The following is a 20,221-nucleotide window of genomic DNA, read 5'->3' as shown; positions in this document are numbered from 1 at the left end:
GAATACTTTCCACTGTGTTAGTGTTGCCTACATTATTCAGTATGGTAGCATGCTGTCCAGGTTTACAGCCTAGGAGCAATAGGCTGTGCCATACAGCCTAGGTGTGTGGTAGGCCAGGCCATCTAGGTTTGTGTACGTTCAGTCTGTGATGTTTGCACAGCGATGCTCCTAACCACCGAAAGGTCATCCTTCAGCTTTATTATCATCAAAGCATTTCAACTTCCTGTTTCTACATCATCAGCTTCTATTAATAGCTACATGATGGTTAAGTACAGATATGAAGATTATGTCGAGGAATACAAAATCTTTCTCTCATTCGGCAGAACTGCACAGATGATATCTAAAACATTCATGTTGACAAATGCTGCTTTTGAAGTGGATTTTCCCCTTAAGAGCCAAGCAAAGGATCTAAATAGAAATTCTCCACAGAAACAGGAATAAGTCACTAGGGAGGTTGTTTCTGGAACTTTCCTGCCTGTTGAGGGCCTGCCCTTGGAGCTGATGTCAGCAAGGATAGTGCATCACATTTCTTGACTTCCTCAGTATACTAGGGTCCTCACTTTTGTGTTGTAACACACACACACACACACACACACACACACACACATGCACACACAAGGTTGAGTACTATTAATGAATAAATGCACTTTAGTAGGAGGGAAACATTCAGAAAGTCAGCCTGGGAAGCCAAGATAAACACACGCACACCTTTCTCTCTAGCTCCTTCCTGCAGACGCTCCTCAGCCAGCCCTGTGGCTGGAAGGAGTTGGGCTGCAGTGACTCCTGATGAAATGAAAAATTGCGGGACTCTCTTAAATGCCATTTTATTTTGACATTTTAAAATGCTTTTCTGAGAGGTATAGAGAAGACTTAGGTAACAGAAGAGATGAGAAATAGCCAAGATCTCCTTTGAAGGTCAGATTCCAAATTAGTGAGGCCTTTCACCAAATCCAACTGACCCTTCTCTGTTTTCTGGACTGGATGTCTTTGTGGCAGGAATATTAAACTAGGCCCACATGGGCTGCAACAATGAAAGGGGTTGACTCACTCGCCGACAAGCAGGCTTCAGAGGTGCTTTGATGCAGGGATGTGGCGATTTTATCTAGAACCCTGTTTTCTTCTTCTCTCCAGCTCTGCCCACCGTGGAGTCAGCCTCATCCTAAACTCAGCCTCTCTTCAGGGTTGTGTGATGGCCACTGGCAATTTCCAGTGCCACACACTTCCTTGGTTCAGAGGGTGTGAAGGGGACATTCTTGTTGAAAGAGCGCCTTTTTCCAGAGCCCCCTTAGTTCTCAGTTGGACCACGTGTCATCTATTAAATCAGTAACTGCGTCTAAGGCAATGCTGATGCCCCAAATCCTATGGTGAAATCAGGTTTTCCGTAGACCCAGAGCTGTGAGGGAAGATGTGGACCTCCAAATAGAGACTGGGGTAATCACCCAGCAAAGGGTAGCAGTTAGATAGGAAACTGGACGCTCCCAGCTCTTTCTGTCATCTGCCAATCTCCCATTATATGCTTACAGATGCAGCTTTCTGCTAAAAAGGAGAAAATCCTCATTTTTTGCAATGTGACTTTTACCGTTTTGTGACTCTTAATTCTCCTTTGTTCCCCCTCCTCCCTCTTGTCCTTCCTTCCCCTCTTCTTTTCCTTCCTTCCTTCCTTCCCCTCCTCCCTCTGTCCTCATTCCTTCTTCCTTTTTCTTATCTTCTCCCCTCTCCCCTTCCTAACCCCTTCTTCCTGTTTCCCCTTTCCTCTCTTTCCTTCCCTCCTCTGCCCCAGCTCTCTCTTTCTTCCTGCTTATCCATCAGCCCTTCTTGATTGATGATCTAGTTGTTTATTCCACTTAACCTAATTGGTGGGGTACGGTTAGGTTTCTAAATTAAATGCCTTCATATCCTCCTGCTGCCCCCCAGGAAGAAGAAATGCCAGAGGTAGAAATTGACATTGATGATCTTCTTGATGCAGACAGCGATGAAGAGAGAGCTTCAAAGTTACAGGTAAGCAGTTTTCAAAACCGAGAACCTTCTGATCATGGATATTTGAGAGCCTGTTTAGGTCTCCAGAGCTTGGCATGAACTGATTCCGCCCTGTGGCAGTGTTGGCACCAGGACTTGGGCCGTGGCTGTCTGCAGAGAGGAAAGCAATGGGCAGCTAAGTGTTCAGCCTCTTAAACTGCCTCTCTGTTGATAAAGCAGCTCTTTACTATAGTCAGTTCTCAAAGTGCCTTATGGGTATCATTTTCTCCAGCCTCATTTTCTCTCATTTTCTTGGGGGAAACAGCTGATTCTGCTTCCAAAGATCCCCTTGCCAGGGAAGGGAAGTGATGCCCCACAGTTCTATGAGAAGAAGAGAGACTGAGCTGGCACCAGAATATCCAAGCCCAGGGCTCTGGTCTTGCAGTTGTGGACTGTATCATTCATAAAATTAATTTCTAAATATGGTTGCTTATGACATACTTCTATTTAGTAGGCTATCTTTTCATAGACAGTGCTCACCTCATAGCATTCCAGTACAACGATGGATATTGAGATGTCTAATACTTCCTTAGTGGAGAGCAATAAAGTGCAATACTCATTTCCCTTTCCACAGGAGGTCAAATCTGTCATTTTAAAATCTGCATTTGGGAGTTTCTAAAACCAATTAACTTCGACTTGCCATTGTTCTTAGTGTCCACTGATAATTACTGTTAATGGCTGTTGGTGATCACAAATGGCAAATGGCCACTATGGCAATCAAAGGGCACATTATAATGTATTAATGTGCTTAATGTATTAGGCACTACTAGCGTCCCTTGAGTGGTAAACAGTCTCAGTTATGACAATTATTTCTTCTTGGTAGATTTGGCTGGGAGACAATAGCATCCTAGTTATAAAATTTTAAAAAGATAACGCAGGTATCAGTTCTGTGGAAAGTGTAATGACATAAAGTTTTCTGAAAATCGAGAACTTGAAAGGAGCTTTTTAAGTTATCATCAGCCCCCACCCCCAGTTCCCAGGTGAGGACCCAAGCTGTTTATGGCTGCAATGCACTTAAACCCCTTGCTTCCTGAGTGCAGTGTGGGTGCCACCATCTTGCACAGGCTGGCCCAACTTTAATATCCACCAAGTTGGCAGCCAAAGGAAAGATGTGTGCATGTGCATGTGCATACAGCGGAGGTACAAAGTCATTGACCAGAGGATGGGTTTGAAACCATCTGGATCCTGCCAGGTTAAACCCAATTGATTACAGGAAAACTGGAGAGGGGTATTTGGTTCCTGTGGAAGGGCATCCTGGATTTGAGCTCCTAAGTTAGTCCACATCTCTCTGAAGTCTACAACCGGATGGATGCTTGCGCATCCCTGTCCTTCTTTAAAAGAAGCTTTTTTCTCCAGCAAGGCATTCAAAACCTGGTCAGGGGGCCGGGTAGGGTAGCTCACACCTGTAACCCGAGCACTTTGGGAGGCCAAAGTGGGTGAATCACCTGAGGTCAGGAGTTTGAGACCAGCCTGGCTAACATGGCAAAAACCCGTCTCTACTAAAAATACAAAAATTAGCTGGTCGTGGTGGTATGCGCCTGTAGTCCCAGCTACTCAGAAGGCTGAGGCAGGAGAATTGCTTGAACCTGGGAGGCAGAGGTTGCAATGAACTGAGATTGCACCACTGAACTCCAGCCTGGGCGACGGAGCAAGACTCTGTCTCAAAACAAACAAACAAACAAACAAACAAACAAACAACAACAACAAATGATCAAGGATTATATTTTGTTTTCAATGCTATGGTAGCATAAAAATAAATCTTTTCCTGTTCAAAAAACTTTTCATGTAGCACGTGTGTGTGCAGGCTGAAGAATTTATTAAGGTTAAACGTCTAGTATCTTCAAACGACCAACTGGTGCTGAAATGAAGTGTGTTTCTAGACAGTGTGAAACCTTGATTTACCATTATAAAATAACACTATAAATATAAAATGATTTTTAATTTTGCTTTAAAAATAATATTGAATTTTCAAATAATAAAACTGACCTTCTGTGTGTTTAATTCTAGGAAGCTCTTGTAGACTGCTACAAACCAACAGAGGTAAACAAATTACTCTTCCTAAATGCCATGTTTGAACTGGTTTTTTATTAAATCAATTTGTCTATTTTTAAAGCAAACCACAATTAGTGGGTTTGACTGTGTGTGTTCCAATTAGCAATTATTATCCATGAGTGCATATGTTTGAGTAGTTCTAACTTCATTATTTCTAAGCCTAAATGTGTCTCGTTCATAGATACTTAAAATTAATGGAGCAGATTGTGTTCTTTGTGCTAGATAAAAGCCAAACTTCAAAGGAAATTGTGAGAGGGTTTGGAATCATTTTAGTAAAAGTTTTAGGTTTATAACTGGTTTATACATTCTGTCAGTTTACTGGTATGTATTTTTTAAAAGCTTAAAGTCAGTTCTGTCTTTCCAAAGAATTACCTTTATTGGGAAAAAATGTGCTTTATTTATATATTTATCAAGTATTATGTCTAAATATTAGCATACAAATGGATAGCAGTGTGATTAGACTAAATAAAGCATTTAATGTAGACTGTCATGACTGACAGCAGAGAGTAGAAATTAAGGTTTTAATTAGTTATGAAAATATTAGTGAGAGAAGTATTTTGTTCCTGTGGTAAATTGGAGAAATTATAAGATCCATCAGATGTTTTAGAGTCTACTTGTAACATCAAAGCAATGGTGGTGAAGAGTTCTAATTAAAAGGGGGAGGAAAGTGTGCTTTTACAAGTGTCTGATTTCAATGACTTGGTTTGGGACTAGTTACCTGTTTGAGTTTTATTGTTCCAACCTCCAGCTTTGATTACATCTTGCAGTCATAGAGATTTTTAATTTTAATTTTAGCCATCAAAATATATACTTTTATACCAGGCTTGGTGGCCCACACCTGTACTCCCAGGTCAAAGTGGGAGGATCACTTGACCCCAGCAGTTCAAGACCAGCCTGGGCAACATAGTGTGATCTCATCTCTTAAAAAAAAATTATATATATGTTTAAATTAATGTAATACAAATACATATTAATACATCTGAATCTCCTCGCCCCCAAATTCTAAGGTTTATTTAAAAAGGTAACAGTGACTTTCTCTACCCTTCAGGTCCCTTCCCTCTTTTATGTTATATTTATGTATTATATTTCTGTATTTTAATAAGCAACACTTTTGCACTTTGGGCTGTTTCCCTTCCCTATTATTTGCTCTTTTATTTATTTATTTCTTTTCTCTCTCTCTCTCTTTTTTTTTTTTAGAAACAGAGTCTCATTCTATCACCTAGGCTAGAATGCAATGGTGCAGTCATAACTCCCTGCAGCCTCGAACTCCTGTATTTAAGCAATTCTCCCACCTCAACCTCCTGAGTAGCTAGGACTACAGTCATGTACCACCACACTCAGCTAAATTACTTTTATTTTAATTTTTTTCAATAGAGATTGGGTCTCACTATGTTTTCCAAACCTGTCTTGAACTCCTGGCCTTAAGCTATCCTCCTGCTTCAGCCTCTAAAAGTGCTGGAATTACAGGCATGAGCCACTGTGCCTGGCCTATTTATTCTTTTATTCTTAAATATGCGTTTACTACATCTTTTTCATTTATTGACTTTAGGAGAAAGATGATCACTGTCTCACTCTTGACACAATTCGTTTTCATCTATACCTTCATCAAAGTTACTTAACAGTATTTTGCTAAATTAGTAGTCAAGATTTATAACATTATGATTTAAGCAAATTTTTTCACTGTTAAGCCAACAGTAAAATATGATTATGGTTCCTTTTTGTATAGCCCTTTCTTTCTCTTGGAGTTGATAATCCTTGTCTTTATTATTATTATTATTATTACTATTACTGTTATTTTGAGACAGGGTCTTGTTCTGTCCCCCAGGCTGGAGTGCAGTGGTAGAATCTTGGCTCACTGCAACCTCTACCTCCCAGGTTCAAGTGATTCTCATGCCTCAGCCTCCTGAATAGCTGAGATTACTAACCCTGGCTAAGTTTTGTGTTTTCAGTAGAGACGATGTTTGGCCATGTTGGCCAGGCTGGTCTTGAACTGCTGGCCTCAAGTGATCCACCTGCCTCAGCCTCCCAAAGTATTGGGATTATAGGCGTGAGCCACCGTGCCCAGCCGTAACTCTTGTCTTTAGTTTTGTCTAATACCAATTGCTATTTTTGGTGAACTCTCCAGTGTCTTTGTCAAACATATAATGTATTTCGTGACTGCTCAAACACATCATTGCTATCCCTCTGCCCCCAGACTTTTCTCCTGGAGCCCCTATATAACAATCTGGAGAAGTTTTTTGTTGTTTTTATGTTTAAGATTATTCTGCTGTCTGCATTGTTTCTGTTTTCTCTGAATCTTACCTTTTTCTGCCTATTTTCATGTCTTTTCTGATTTTTGACAGCAGACTCACATTTGAATATGAGGAGGCAGTAAGTGGATTTGCATTTGTGTGTATAAGAACAGCTTGTTTTGTTGTTGTTGTTGTTGGTTTTGAACAGAATCTTGCTCTGTCACCTCAGGCTGGGGTGCAGTGGTATAATGTAGGCTCACTGCAAACTCTGCCTTCTGGGTGCAAAGATTCTCTTGCCTCAGCCTCACGAGTAGCTGGGATTACAGGCATGGGCCACCATGCCTGGCTAATTTTTGTATTTTTAGTAGAAGCAAAGTTTTGCCATATTGACCAGGCTGGTATCAAACTTCTGGCCTCAAGTGATCCACCTGCCTCGGCCTCCCAAAGTACTGGCATTACAAGCATGAGCCACCATGCTCACCCAGGACTGCTTGGCTATTGCTGGGTCTCACTATGGAGTGACTGAGTTGCAAGCTGGATTTTTTTTTTTTAATCTATTACATATGGAAGGGGGTGGGCTCCTCAAAAATTCAATGTTTGGCTCATTTTCTCTGAAGAGATTTGGGTTTTTTAGAATTTGACCCTCAAATTCCCTATTTGAGGGTTGACAGTCTGACTTTAGGCTTTCTGGAAGCAGAGAGAAGGCAGGAGACTTTACTACTTAGCTCTTTGAGGACTAGAGCTTCTTTATTTATAGGTAGTTAGGGAATTAGTATAGGAGTTAATTAGATATTAGAAAGTGATTTTAAATTGTGTGATGGGTTAGACAAGAATAATAGAATTGTAGTCAAGACAGATGATGAATTATGCAGGTGAATGAGCATGTAATATGGGGGTGGAAGGGGTTGCTGCAGAGAGGAAGCCTAACTGGTAGCTGCTGACACACAGTCACTCATCTTATCACTCCTTTTTTTCTCATTTTTCCACCTAAGTGAAGAAATTCATGGTTTGGTTATTTGGGTGAGAAAGTTTGGACTTGCAGATTTCTCTTTTGCCCAGCTTGGCAGCCAACAGTGAGAGGCACTGCGTTTTCTCATGGAAATGAGCCCGTTCTCTCTCCAGTTTTTGCAGTGTCTAGGGAACCAAATATTTACACTAATTAAGAGCCATTGCAGTTCAATGAAAATGGTGGGTCTTGACCCCACCCCACACCGCAGTGAAAATATTTCTCATCTGGTTTCTACTTGGAGGCTTAGGAGATGAAAGGATGTAGTATTTGAATAGTCTTCAGAGTTCCACAAGCAGAAAAAGGAGCTGGAGTCTCTAAGTGAACATCTCTGTGTTCTTTTTTTAGCTCATATTTCTAGGAATGGAAATGATGTATAATGCTGAGGAATTTCATTCAGGTTCACTTATCTGTTAACAGATCATTTCAAAAAGGCTGGACACTTTTTGAGTTTAGGTTAATAAGAAACAGATTTTACTGGCACCTGGATTGTGATAATGACAATTAATAGCTTATATTTTTCCAGAGATCTGTAGTTCACATTGCACTAACATGCATTACTTTATTTAATCCTCACAATCGTCACTTAAAGTAGAGAGGGTTTGGGGAGCCTGCCCATAAGGTCAGAGCAGTGAGCAAGAGTCAGGATGCAACCCAAGTTTCTGACACCTAATCTTGTGCTCTTTCTTTCCAATCTGCCAGTCTTCCTAAGCTACTTGACTCAGCAAGAGGTTTAGTGCTTTATAGGACTTTGCCCTATCTGAACTAAATGCCTATCAATTAATGGTGTTCTGTTCTAAGTAGCCATCTCTAGAGGTGCTGTTTTTAATTAAAATTATTTTACTTACAATTGTTATGCCACTTGGAACTTGGAAATGTAAGGAAGATGTCTTTGCTGATTCAGATACTTTTATTTTATAGCTCCTCATTGCAGAGGTAGGGTGAGTGGTGGAAAGAATACTGGAATTTGAGTCAAAAGTCTTATGCCAATGCTAGCACTAACTATATGACTTTAAGCAACATTCTTAACCTGTCTGAGTCTCCTTTTTCTCCTCTATAAAATGGAGGTAATAATAACCACGTCTCTGCATGTTGGTAAGGATTATTTGCTATGATGATTTTAAAATTTTATTTTATTTTAATTTTTTGAGAAAGGGTCTCATTCTGTTGCCCAAGGCTGGAGCGCAGTGGCACAATCACAGCCCACTGCAGCCTCAACCTCCTGGGTTCAAGCAGTCCTCCTGCCTCAGGCCCCCAGACCCCCTACATGAATTCATAATGACATGTATCCACCATTAAAGGTGCACACCACCACACCCAGCTAGTTTTTGTATTTTTTGTAGAGACAAAGTTTCTCCGTGTTGTCCAGGCTAGTCTCGAACTCTTGAGCTCAAGCAATCTGCCTGCATGGGCCTCCCAAAGTGCTGCGATTACAGATATGAGCCACTAAGCCTGGCCCACATGATAACTTTAGTAATAGTAACAGTAGCAATGATGATAGCTAAAAACATCACTAGGCATTTAGTAGATGCCAGGTGCTGATCTAATTACATCTCATGTATTAACACATTTAATCTTTTTTCAGAAAATTTAAACATTTGGTAAATTCTTCATAGCTTTTAAAAGAAAATGTTAAGTAGACTTCATTTTTTAGAGCAGTTTTAGGCTTACAGTGAAATTGACTAGAAGGTACAGATTTCCAATATACTCACTCCCATCCACCTCACACATGTACACAGCATCTCCAGTTGTAACCATCTCCCCACAGAGAGGTACATTTGTTAGAACTGGTGAACTTACATTAATACGTCATTATCACTTCTTGGTACCGTAGATTACGGGTTTGATTGAATTCATCATGACATGTATCCACCATTACAGCATCATGCACAGTAGGGTCACTGCCCTAATAATCTTCTGTGCTTTGCCTGTTCATCTCTCCCTTTCCCTTTCCCCCAGGCAATCACTGATCTCTTTATTGTCTTCATAGTTTTACCTTTTTAAAATGCCATATAGTTGGAATTATACAGTATATAGTCTTTCTGTTTTCAGAATAACCACAGCATGAAAATTCATAGCCTTTTCAAACTGGCTTTTATTTATTTATTTCTGAGATGGAGTCTTGCTGTCTCCCAGGCTGGAGTGCAGTGGCATGATCTTGGCTCACTGCAACCTCCACCTCCCAGGTTCAAGTGATTCTCCGACCTCAGCCTCTCAAGTAGCTGGGATTACAGGCATGCGCCACCACGTCCAGCTAATTTTTGTATTTTTAGTAGAGACAGGGTTTTGCCATGTTGGCCAGGCTGGTCATGAGCTCCTGACCTCAGGTGATGCAACCGCCTTGGCCTCCCAAAGTCCTGGGATTACAGGTGTGAGCCACTGTGCCCAGCCCAAACTGGCTTTTAAAAATTTTGATTTAAACAGTTAGCAGCTACAGACTGGCTTCTTTTCCTTAGTAATATGCATTTAAGTTTGCTCCAGGTCTTTTCATTGCTTGATAGAGCATTTCTTTTCAGTGCTGAATAATATTCTATTGTCTGGATGTACCAGAGTTTATCCATTCATTCATCTACTGAAATACTCTTGGTTACTTCCAAGTTTTGGCAATTAATGAATAAAGCTGCTATAAACATTCCTGAGCAGGTTTTTGTGTGGACGTGAGTTCTCAAGTCTTTTGGGTAAATACCAGGGAGTAGGATTATTGTATTGTATGGTAAGAAGAGTATGTTTAGGTTTTGTAAGAAACTGCCTGACTGTCTTCCAAAGCAGCTGTACCATTTTGCATTCTCACCAGCAAAGAGAGTTCTTGTTGCTCAGCATCCTCGCCAGCATTTAGTGTTGTCATTGTTCCGGATTTGAGCCATTCTAATTGGTGTGTAGTGATATCTCATTATTGTCTTAATTTGCATTTCTCTGGTGACATATGATTTGGAGCAACTTTTTATTTGCTTATTTGTCATCTATATCGTCTTTAGTGAGGGGGTCCATTAAGGTTTCTGGTCCGTCCTTTAAAAGGGTTTGTTTTCTTTTTGTTGAATTTTAAGGATTCTTTGTATATTTTGGGTAGTAGGCCTTTATCAGACATGCTCTTTGCAAATATTTTCTCCCAGTCTGTGGCTTCTCTTTTTATTCTCTTGACAGCATGTTTCACAAAGCAGGATTTTTTATTTTAATGAAATCCAGCTTATCAGTGTTTTCTTTTATGGATCGTCCATTTTGTGTTGTATCTGCAACTCACTGTAAAACATGAGATTATCTAGGTTTTCTCCTATGTTACCTTTTGTGAGATTTATAGTCCTGCATTTTACATTAGGTTCATACATGATCCATTTGAGTTAATTTTTGTGAAGAGTGTAAGGTCTGGGTCTGGGTTCATTTTTTTGCACCTGGATTTCCAGTTGTCCCAGGATTTGTTGAAAAGCCTACCTTTGCTCCATTGAATTGTCTTTACTTTTTTGTCAAAAATCAGCTGATATTTACGTTGGTCTATTTCTGAGTCTCTATTATATTCCAGTTATCTATATGTCCACTCTTTCACCAATACCATACTGTCTTGATTATTGTGGCTTCAAGTATGTCCTGAGGTTGGGTAGTGTGTCTTCCACCCTTGTTTTTGTCCTTCAACATTGTGTTGGCTATTCTGGGTCTTTCGTCTTTCTATATAAACCTTAGAATCGGTTTGTTGATATCCACAGAATAACATCCTCAGGCTTTTATTGTGATTCCATTGCATCTGTAGGTCAATTTGGGAAGAACTGACACAATGACCATATTTCATCTTCCTATCTATGAACATTGAATACCTCTCCATTTATTTCTATCAAGGTATCCTCAAGTTTAGAGACACTTTCCTCAGCTGTGTGCCATTTGCTAATGAACCCATCAAAGGCATTATTTCTGTTACAGTAATTTTAATCTCTAGCATTTCTTTATGATTCTATCTTAGAATTTTCATCTCTCTACTTACATTCTCCATCTGTTCTTGCATGCTGTCTACTTTAGCCATCAGAGCCCTTATGATATTAAACAGAGTTGTTTTAAATGCCTGGATGGATAATTCCAACATTCCTGCTGTATCTGAGTGGTTCTAATGCTTACTCTCTTCAAACTGTGTTTTTCTGCCTTTTAGTATGTGTTACAATTTTTTTTGATATCTGAACATGGTGAACTACATAAAAGGAACTACTGTAAACAGGCCTTAAGTCATGTGGTAGTAAGATGTGAGGAGAGGAGAAGCATCCACAGTCCTGTGATTAGTTCTCAGTCTTATAGGTAACCTGTGTCCCTGAACTGTGAACTTCACAAGTGCTTCCCTGTTCACCCCCATGCCCCTGTAGGTGGAAAGGATAGCTGGAGCCAGATGGAGTTTGGTGTTTCCCCTTCCCCCAGGTCACTTAGGCTCTTGTAAAACCCTGGCAGGTTAGGCTCTGGTTAAATAGTTTCTTCTCAGGACAGATCTTGTTAAATAAAATTTTAGACTTTGGAAAAAAAAAGAAGAAGAAGAAGAACAGAATGCTCTGGTGTATTTCAAAATGGTTCCATTTTCTCTCATCCTGCTGGAAGTTCAAGGGAATTTTTCTCGATTGTTCACTGTGAGGACTTGGTAGAATTCTTAAAGGTAAATCTCATACAAAGGTATGCTCCTATCTCTGCCCATGACTGGATCCCCATGGAATTTTAATCTCTAAAACTTGTTCTCTCTGAGATTCTAGCAATTTGTCAATTCCAGTTCAGGTTTTTCTACCTATCCCTTGGTTCCCCAAGGTTGTTACTTGTGAGTTTCTGTTCCAGGAAGTTGTGATTTTCTGTATTCACCTGTCAGTTCCTCTACTTCTGGGGCATTTGTTTGCTCAGCAACCTCACTTCCCTTGTGGATCTAAAAATAGTTGTGGATATTGTTCAGCTTTTTACTTTTTTGTTTGGATAGGGTGGCAATTTCCAAACTTCTTACATACCTGACTGGAAACAGGAATTCTTATTTAATCTTCACAACAAAGCTAATAGATTGACACCATTGTTGTCAGTTAAGGAATTTGAGGCATGAAAGTGTTCTGTAATTTGTCTAAATTCACACAGTTAATGAGTGGAGAAGTCAGGGTATGTATTAAAGCACACGACATAAAGCTTCACACATAATAGGTCCTTAGTATGCTAGTTGAATCTGATTCTGCATAAAGTAATGCTTCCCTGTCACATGTTAAATATGCAAAATGTCCAGATTCACCAATAATGATATTCTTGGATTATTAAATTTAAAGAGTTGTCTTTAAAGAATTGGATAATTTCACAGAAGTGATATTGTTTTTGGTGTGTCACCTTCTGTCATATACTTTGGGTCTGTGGTTTCATCCTTATATGGACCACTGCCCACTAGGGAAGGGACTTATGTGCCCCCATTATGATTCATATGCTTTATTCCCCCCAAATCCATAGCTGACCTGATTGATTCATATTCAGTCTGTGGACTCTTGTCATGTAAATCTTCCTGACCTGGACAGTGAATATGACTGCTGGGAAACACAGCAATATAACTGTGGCACCTCATTAATGTATGAGTGATTGATTAGTAAGAATGGTGATTTCATTTTTTTCCTTGAGTAAATGCCATTTCTAATGTAGTGAATATTAAAATTAATCTGACTTAAGGTAGCAAAAGGATGTTTCCACATAATGCAAGAGGCAAAAAGGTAATTTTATTTTGGATATTACTTGTATTTGAATGATTGATAGTGTTAGCCTAGTGGACATGGTAAAAATCAGAGGTCGGGGTTTGGAAGCCTGCTAGCCAGACTTGAGAGGAGCTTCTTCTCCTTTTTCTCACTCTTTGAAGAGTTTCCAATTTTCGGATTACAAACTAGGAGAACCTCCATTGTACTGGGAGGATGAATAGAAAATGCATTTAATCTGGGCTTGAGGGCATCTGCCTTACCGTCTGTTCGGGAGTTGTCTAGTCAATGAGCTTTTTAAAAAAATCTCTCTTTATAGTTGACAATACCTATGCCATTGCCCTTTGATAAATGTCAGGTTTTTTTTTTTCCATGAATTTGTTTCATTTTTTAAACTAGAGGTTTAGATAGAACCTATCATTGTATCAAATGAGACAACAAGCAACGATATCAAAGCCTATATATTGATTGGCATTCATTCATCCAGGATGACTAAGTTTGAGAGGAGGTGGCAAGAGGCATTTCTGGGTTCTAGTAATCTACCAGGTAATGGAAATGTCATGTTCATACACTGGTGCCAGAAAGCAATGTGTGATATGGTTTGTAAGTAGAAATCAAGCAGTATTTTCTGAAAGGCAGGTCTGCTCTGCTGTTCTTCTCATGTTGGCAGTAGGAAGGCAGAATCTCCTTCTGCCATGATTTCATGGTAACTGTGACTTTCTGACTAGCTTTGATGATGGCCATTGCCAACCATTTATTTGGTATTTAAACCTGTTTCTTAGAGTCATTGTTCACTTTTTGCATACATGGAAGTACATTCCTTCTGCACTGAAATGTTTACAGTGGAAAGAGACTATAAATGGTATTTACAACACAGAAAAACCATGTGGTGACTGAAAGAGACACAGCTTGGTGTTTTACAATCTTCTCTTTATTCATTTGTTTAACAAATGTGTATCAAATATCTGTGTGCCTGTAACTAATCTAGGAACTGAGTCCTGGCAGGGAACTTCTACATCCATTTTTAAAATAACCTCTTAGAAAGCCACAGTGAACTATGGTGGGAATTTAAGTGCTCAAAGAATATTTAAATAGGAATAAAAGGACAGAAATGTCAGTCTGCCAGCTTATTCAATGGTTCTCTAAGTTAGGAAGCAAATTGCTTGACAGAATGTGCTTTTTAGGGCATCGGAACTTGCTAGAGGAAGCAGTCATGTTATTCATTCCAATGGGTCTGAGTGTGTATCCATAGGCAGGGAAACTCCTTTCTTATGTCAGACCCTTTTCATCTGACCTCTCATGGGGTTTCCTCAGAAAAGACTGCAGTGTTGGGCGGGGATGAGGAACAGAGCTTGAATGCTAGATTCATGAGTTGGAAACACACTTTTAAAACGTTTAGAACAATGTTTCCGAATAGAGAAGGAATTGAGAAAGCCAGACCAGAATCAGGAAAACTATGTTTTAGTAGTTGTAGCCACTGGCTACAAAAGCCTTATAATGTTTTAGTGTCATTGGGCAGGCAAGTATTAAAGGATTGGGGTTTACTAGCCAGAAACGTGTAGCTTTACTGAAAAGCCCAAAGTATTTTGGTCTCAGTATTATAGTTGCTCACATACTTTCAGTAGGACTCTATGCACCAGACTTCATCTGCTCAAGGTCAAAGTGCTGTACATACTAGAGCTGGAAAAGGACCCACATTTGAGTCCAAATTCTATGCTCTGTCAACTCATCACTGCCTTTTTCTGAATTTTTACTAACCAAGCATAAGCTCTACTTTAGAATATTTATAAATCTGATTAAGATTATCTTAATTGAGGAAAATCAGTGTTACTCAGAAATGTTAGGTAAGCTTGCTGAAGACAGGCAGTCATGAAGCAAAACTCTGCATTTTTTTCCTGGCCATCATTCAGCACTCTTCGTAAAGTTAGGGAAGTGTCCAAAAGACTGCTCTCACTTGTGACACCAATCACAAGTTCACACATCCTCAAAACTAACTTTGGGTTTGATAATTTGAAAGAAGAATTCAAATAGTTTATACTCATGGTTCTGGTTTATTACAGGGAAAGGCTATAGTCAAGGGAAGAGACACATGAGACAGAGTCCATAAAAGTGACAAATATGAAGCTTCCACTTGTCTCCTGCCTGGGTAATGGACAGCATTCTCTTAGCAGTGACGTGTGACAAATATGCAGAGAGTATTGGCAATCTGAGATGCTAACCTGAGCCTGGGTGTCCAGAGTTTTTACTGAGGTTTGGTCATGTAGACATAGTGGACTACTCACGTGGCTGACCTTGTCTCCAGCTGATACCACATGATCCAAAGTGTCTACTCTAAGTCACATCATTAGACTATATAACTTGGCACCATACCCCAAGTAAACAAAGATTCTTTTTTTTCAGGCAGATGTTCTAAGGACTTAGAGCTCACCTCTCAGGAGGTGAGGGAAGGTTAAATATTTTACTATATACTTTTAGAAGCAGGATTACCATGAGATGGTGATGACACAATAATAATAACAGTGATCAGAAGAAACTAGATGGCATTATAGGAAAATCCATGTGGGCCTTGCTTTTGGGTAGGTCTTCTTTCTCTTGATAATTAATGATTGTTATTTTTATGAGACACAATAGAGGAGGCACAGCTTTAAAGGGCAGTGGGCCTGGTTAGCATTTTCAAAGTGATCGATTGTATTTTATGGCCTTTTCTTATTCATTAAATTCAGAATGGCCAACCCTATATTAAAAACAGATTCATACTCTCTTCCTGTACTTAGACTAATCTAGACAAAAGAAAGAATATAAAATAAAGACAATGTGACACATGACTTTAATTTCTATGTCTATAACAAAAAGAGTTATAATCAAAAGCAAGTCCCAAAAAAGTCAGGCAATGGGCTTCTTTTATTTAGGCAAGATTTGGGTGTTTATAGCAAATAATACTCTCCCTCATTGACAATTAGGATCTTGATGAAGTTATTTATACTTTAGTTCCTCAGTGACTAAACTGAGAGATTATAATTTTGCCAAATTTATTCTATTGATTGTTTACTGTGGTGGATGATATATGTGAATTTTTTTACATTGCCCAAATTGAAAATGCAAAGATTCTGAGACACCAGTTAGTAAGTGAGGGGAAAATTAAATGCTGTCAGATTGAATCTAGGGGAGGGTTAATAAACTGACTGCTGCATACAAATAGAGGTTGGAATTTGGGTAAAAAATAAATTAGTCCAAGAACAATGGACTGAATCTCTAAAATAGATTAATGGGACTTATCTCACAGTGGAACCAATTACTATTTAAAGACAGATAGTCAAGAAAATAAATGGACAACATAGTGTCAGTGGTTTTAAGTTAAAGGAGGGGGAAAAAGCAGGATGTAGTTAAGACCTTCAGGAATTTATTCTGGCAGAAGTCATTATAATGGCAGCAGCCACAAACCCCTACCCATAACAGATCCATAAGCCTCTTTTCAGATAATGAAAAATAGGATCAGTTCCGGTGTGCCCTGCCAACAAATGCACCTCTTGAAAGATAAAAACACTCCCCATCCCCAAAAAGAAGAGGGAAATTAAATGTGTCAATGGTGAGGGATGATGGGTGATGGGGTTTGCTGTGGAGCTGATTCCTGCCTGGGACTTCTGGGAGCAAAACCCAGTGTCACACTGAGCTGGGGAACACCCCAAAGCTGAGCTCATCAGTACTGATTCATCTGCCTGCCTGTCTGGCTGTGTCCAGTTTTCAGTGTGATTTTTAAATGCTTAGCTGGTTCTTTGGGTGAGGACATTTTGCCATTTGCAACAATTTGTAGGTGTTATCTTCACCTTTTCCAAGAGGCACACACCACCTGCCCATTTTCCTCACTCATCTAAACTTTGAAGATCTGGAAATTCTTCTCTTTCCACCACCCTCTTCACACCTTGCCTCATTTCCACCTGTCTGCTAATGTCAGAGTCTTTAGAAGAAGTGTTTGGTAGCTGTTTAAAAGGAAACTTGACATTGAGTTGACTCAATTTGCTGTAAGTTGGCAGCCAGACTCCAGGCTGGGTGCAGATGGCCCTTGTGACTATGCACCTTGAAGGAAGTAACTGGTCAGGGGCACAAAGAAGAGGCAACATATGGGGAACTGCATGACCCACGTGCATCCCCAGCCTTTGGAATCTTCATCTGCTACTTCTCTCCCCTGTCCCCCTACCCTCTGCATAAGGAGTGATTTTTTTGTTGTTGTCGTTGTTTGGGAAAATCAGGGTGAGCATCCAGAGTTCTGGGCACCCTTTATTAGAGCTTATAAATGTACACAATCACTGCTGTTGGTGAGACTGCTTCCTGAGCAGTGATTTTAAGCATTTCTTCTTTTTTTCAGGAAATATGTCCAGTGCAAGGGCTACTGCATAATATCCATTTATCTTGTTTAGCTTTTTAAATGACTCAAAATGCTTAAAAGAATGACATAAGTACAGGTTATGCACAGAATGGGGATTTGTAGTGATATTGTGGTTTCCCCCTTCCCTACTTTCCGTTGGGCCCATCTTTCTTAAGCAGCACATTATCATCAAAGAGAGAAACAGATGAATTACTTTGAATGAATAGGGAAGGCTACCAGATAGATGGCTATGGTAATAATTACAAAATAGGTGTCCATCTGCTACCACTGGTGCCAGCTGGAGCAGGCGGGGTGCTGGGGATGGAATATGAAAGCCACAGGGCCCAGGATGGGCTAGTGCAGTGGGCAGAGCTCAGAGTAGAGTGTGGCCACTGTGATGCCACAACCCCATGACAGAACCACGTGGCAGAAACTCCAGGGAGAGAAAGGTCCTTCTGTTTTCATGGCCACTCCCAGATCCCCTCAGGAACATGCTTGGACTTCTTTCTTTCTTAGAAGTCTCTCAGCAGCATGTTGTAAAAAGTCCGTTTTCCAAGCTCCCTGGAAATGTGGCTTGGCTTTCTATTGCTTCTTCAATGTCTCCTCTGTATTACTGTGTGTGAGTGGAAAGGAATATCCCTGGCCCTCCCCTCTCCTAACACTGTGTCTTCCCTCAACCCCACCCCAAGTCTGGCTAGCTTCCAGTGCTCCAAGAGCACCTCTGGAACTTTCATAGTTGCTGGGCCAGTTGACACTTTGTCTAGTTTTTTTTCTCACTCAGTTGACATTTGAAGATTTCGGTATCCCCTCTCTCTTTTTCTTCACTTTTATACCAGAGTTACAGGAATTAATTAGTTCGTTTGTACAATCCTTTATTCTGCAAACCTTTGAGAAGCACCTGTGGTTTCTTAAGCACTCACTATTCTAGGAAGACAAAGATGAGTAAGACTCTTAGAATCTTCTGGGGGTGACAAGTATGCACGTGAATTATTTTGTATGCATCGTAAATGTGTGAAGAATATTTTGCAAATGTTGTTTTTTAGCTTGTGTATTTTGCCCAACATTAGATGTCTGACATTTATCCATGTTAATACAGAAGGCTGTCCATTCATTTTTATTACTGTACAGTACTTCTATTTATATACTGTAATGTGTTTACCCATTCTTCTGTTGATACTCAGGCTGTATTCAGGTTTTCATTATTATGAACAATGGTGCAATAAAATAACTATTATCGACCTGTTGCCTTCCTTGTGTACAAGGCTTTATCCAAAGAATATTTAAGAAATGGAGTTGCTCTTAAATGTTTGCAGTACTGTGCATGCCCATCATTAGGATATAAGAATTCCCTTTTGACCTCATGATTTCCACACCTAGTATTGCTAAGTGTTAACAATTTTTCAATCTAATGCTATTTCATTGTTTCAACAAAATTTTTCCTGACTGCTAGTAAGGTTGAGACTTTTTTTTTTGTCCTACATGTTTGTTGGGTGTTCATGTTTTCTTCTCTCGGAATTTCCATTTTGAAATCTTTGCCTACTTTTCTTTTGAGTTTTTGGTGTTTTTCTTGTTGATTTTTAAGAGTTATTTATATATTCTAGATGACAATCCTTTGACCTTATTATAGGTTGCAAAGTGATTTTCCCAAACTGTGGCGCTTATTTTCACTTGTGTTATCTTTTGTGTACAGAAGTTTTTAACTTTTAATTGAAGCCAGATTTATTAATGACATCTTTGGCTTGTGCTTTAAAAAAAAAAAGGGCTTGTTTATGAAATTTTTCATGACTTTAAGATTTTAAATCCAGTCTTCCTTATATTTTGCTCTGAAAGTTTTCACTTACACTTTTTACACCTAGGTAAATCATGATTTACCTACGGTTACCTCATGATTTTGTTATTGTGTATAGTGTGAGGTAGGGATCTAATTTTATGTCTTGTCCTATTGTCCCACTTATTGAGCAGTCAGTTCAGTGTACCCTCACTGCTCTGTAATCCACTTCTGTTGTATGCCAAGTTTCCTTATAAGTAGGGATTACTTCTAGCTGTTTGTTTACCCCTGCATTTTGTCTCAACTACTAGGGTTTTATCGTAAGTTCTTAGTAAGGGTCCAATAAGCCTACTATTATCTTATTCACAGTGTCTTACCTATTCCGGACTATTTGTATTTTGACTAGAATTACATTAACTTTATAGGTTAATTTGGTGAGAGAAGAGATCTTGATGATGATTTGTTCAGGACACACAAAAATGGACAGTCTAGGGCAGGGACATGTTGAGGAAGGGATGAGTAACAGTGAGTTAGTTCACTTTTGGTCACTTGAGATTGATCTGCCCACGGGACATCTCACGGAGATCTTTGGTAGCTACAGAAAATGTGGGTCTGGTTGTCAGGGTGAAACCTGAGCTAGAGATGAGATCTGTATCACTAGTGTGGCTGGTAAGAGGGAGTGCCTCAAGGGGCCTGGGAACAGAGCTTTGGAGGCTAGCATTTAATCAGCAGGTGGTGGGTGGGAGTGCAAAAAGCGGAGTGAGGAGTGGCAGTTAGAAACTCAGGTAGAGAATGTACAGCAAGTCTTAACATTGCCAGTAGGTTCCTGGAAACTGAAATTTTAAATGAAACTGTATATAAGCAAAACCAATTTGACTGCAGGCTAATTGATATAAACAAGAGTTAAGTTCCTACGGCATATTTCTGGTCTCAAAAACATTTCCAAACTTCTAAATAAAGAGCCTAAAACACTTCTAATATTAAACATCAAAATAAATGTGAGCTATATAGACATTTAAGAAAGACTAATAAAATCAAGTTTGCTAATTATTCACCCAATTTGTGGCAAATCTGTGAGTGATAGTGATCATACCAGCAGTGGGTTAAATCCAGGACCAA

General features: G+C 39.6%; 1 protein-coding gene across 1 annotated transcript in view; it reads left to right on the top strand.

The window, feature by feature from the left end:
• The window catches only part of PPP1R14C (protein phosphatase 1 regulatory inhibitor subunit 14C), a 113,877-nt gene that overhangs the window by 75,734 nt on the left and 17,922 nt on the right, over positions 1-20,221 (top strand). Inside the window, exons 2-3 of the mRNA XM_039467924.2 lie at positions 1,915-1,998; positions 4,024-4,056. Coding sequence (XP_039323858.1) covers positions 1,915-1,998; positions 4,024-4,056 — 117 coding nt within the window. The remainder of the gene's footprint in view (positions 1-1,914; positions 1,999-4,023; positions 4,057-20,221) is intronic.

This window comes from Saimiri boliviensis, chromosome 4 (genome assembly GCF_048565385.1).
Source record: "Saimiri boliviensis isolate mSaiBol1 chromosome 4, mSaiBol1.pri, whole genome shotgun sequence".
NCBI lineage: Eukaryota > Metazoa > Chordata > Mammalia > Primates > Cebidae > Saimiri > Saimiri boliviensis.
Note: the sequence above shows the minus strand (reverse complement) of the source record. Positions and strands in the feature narration are given on the sequence as shown.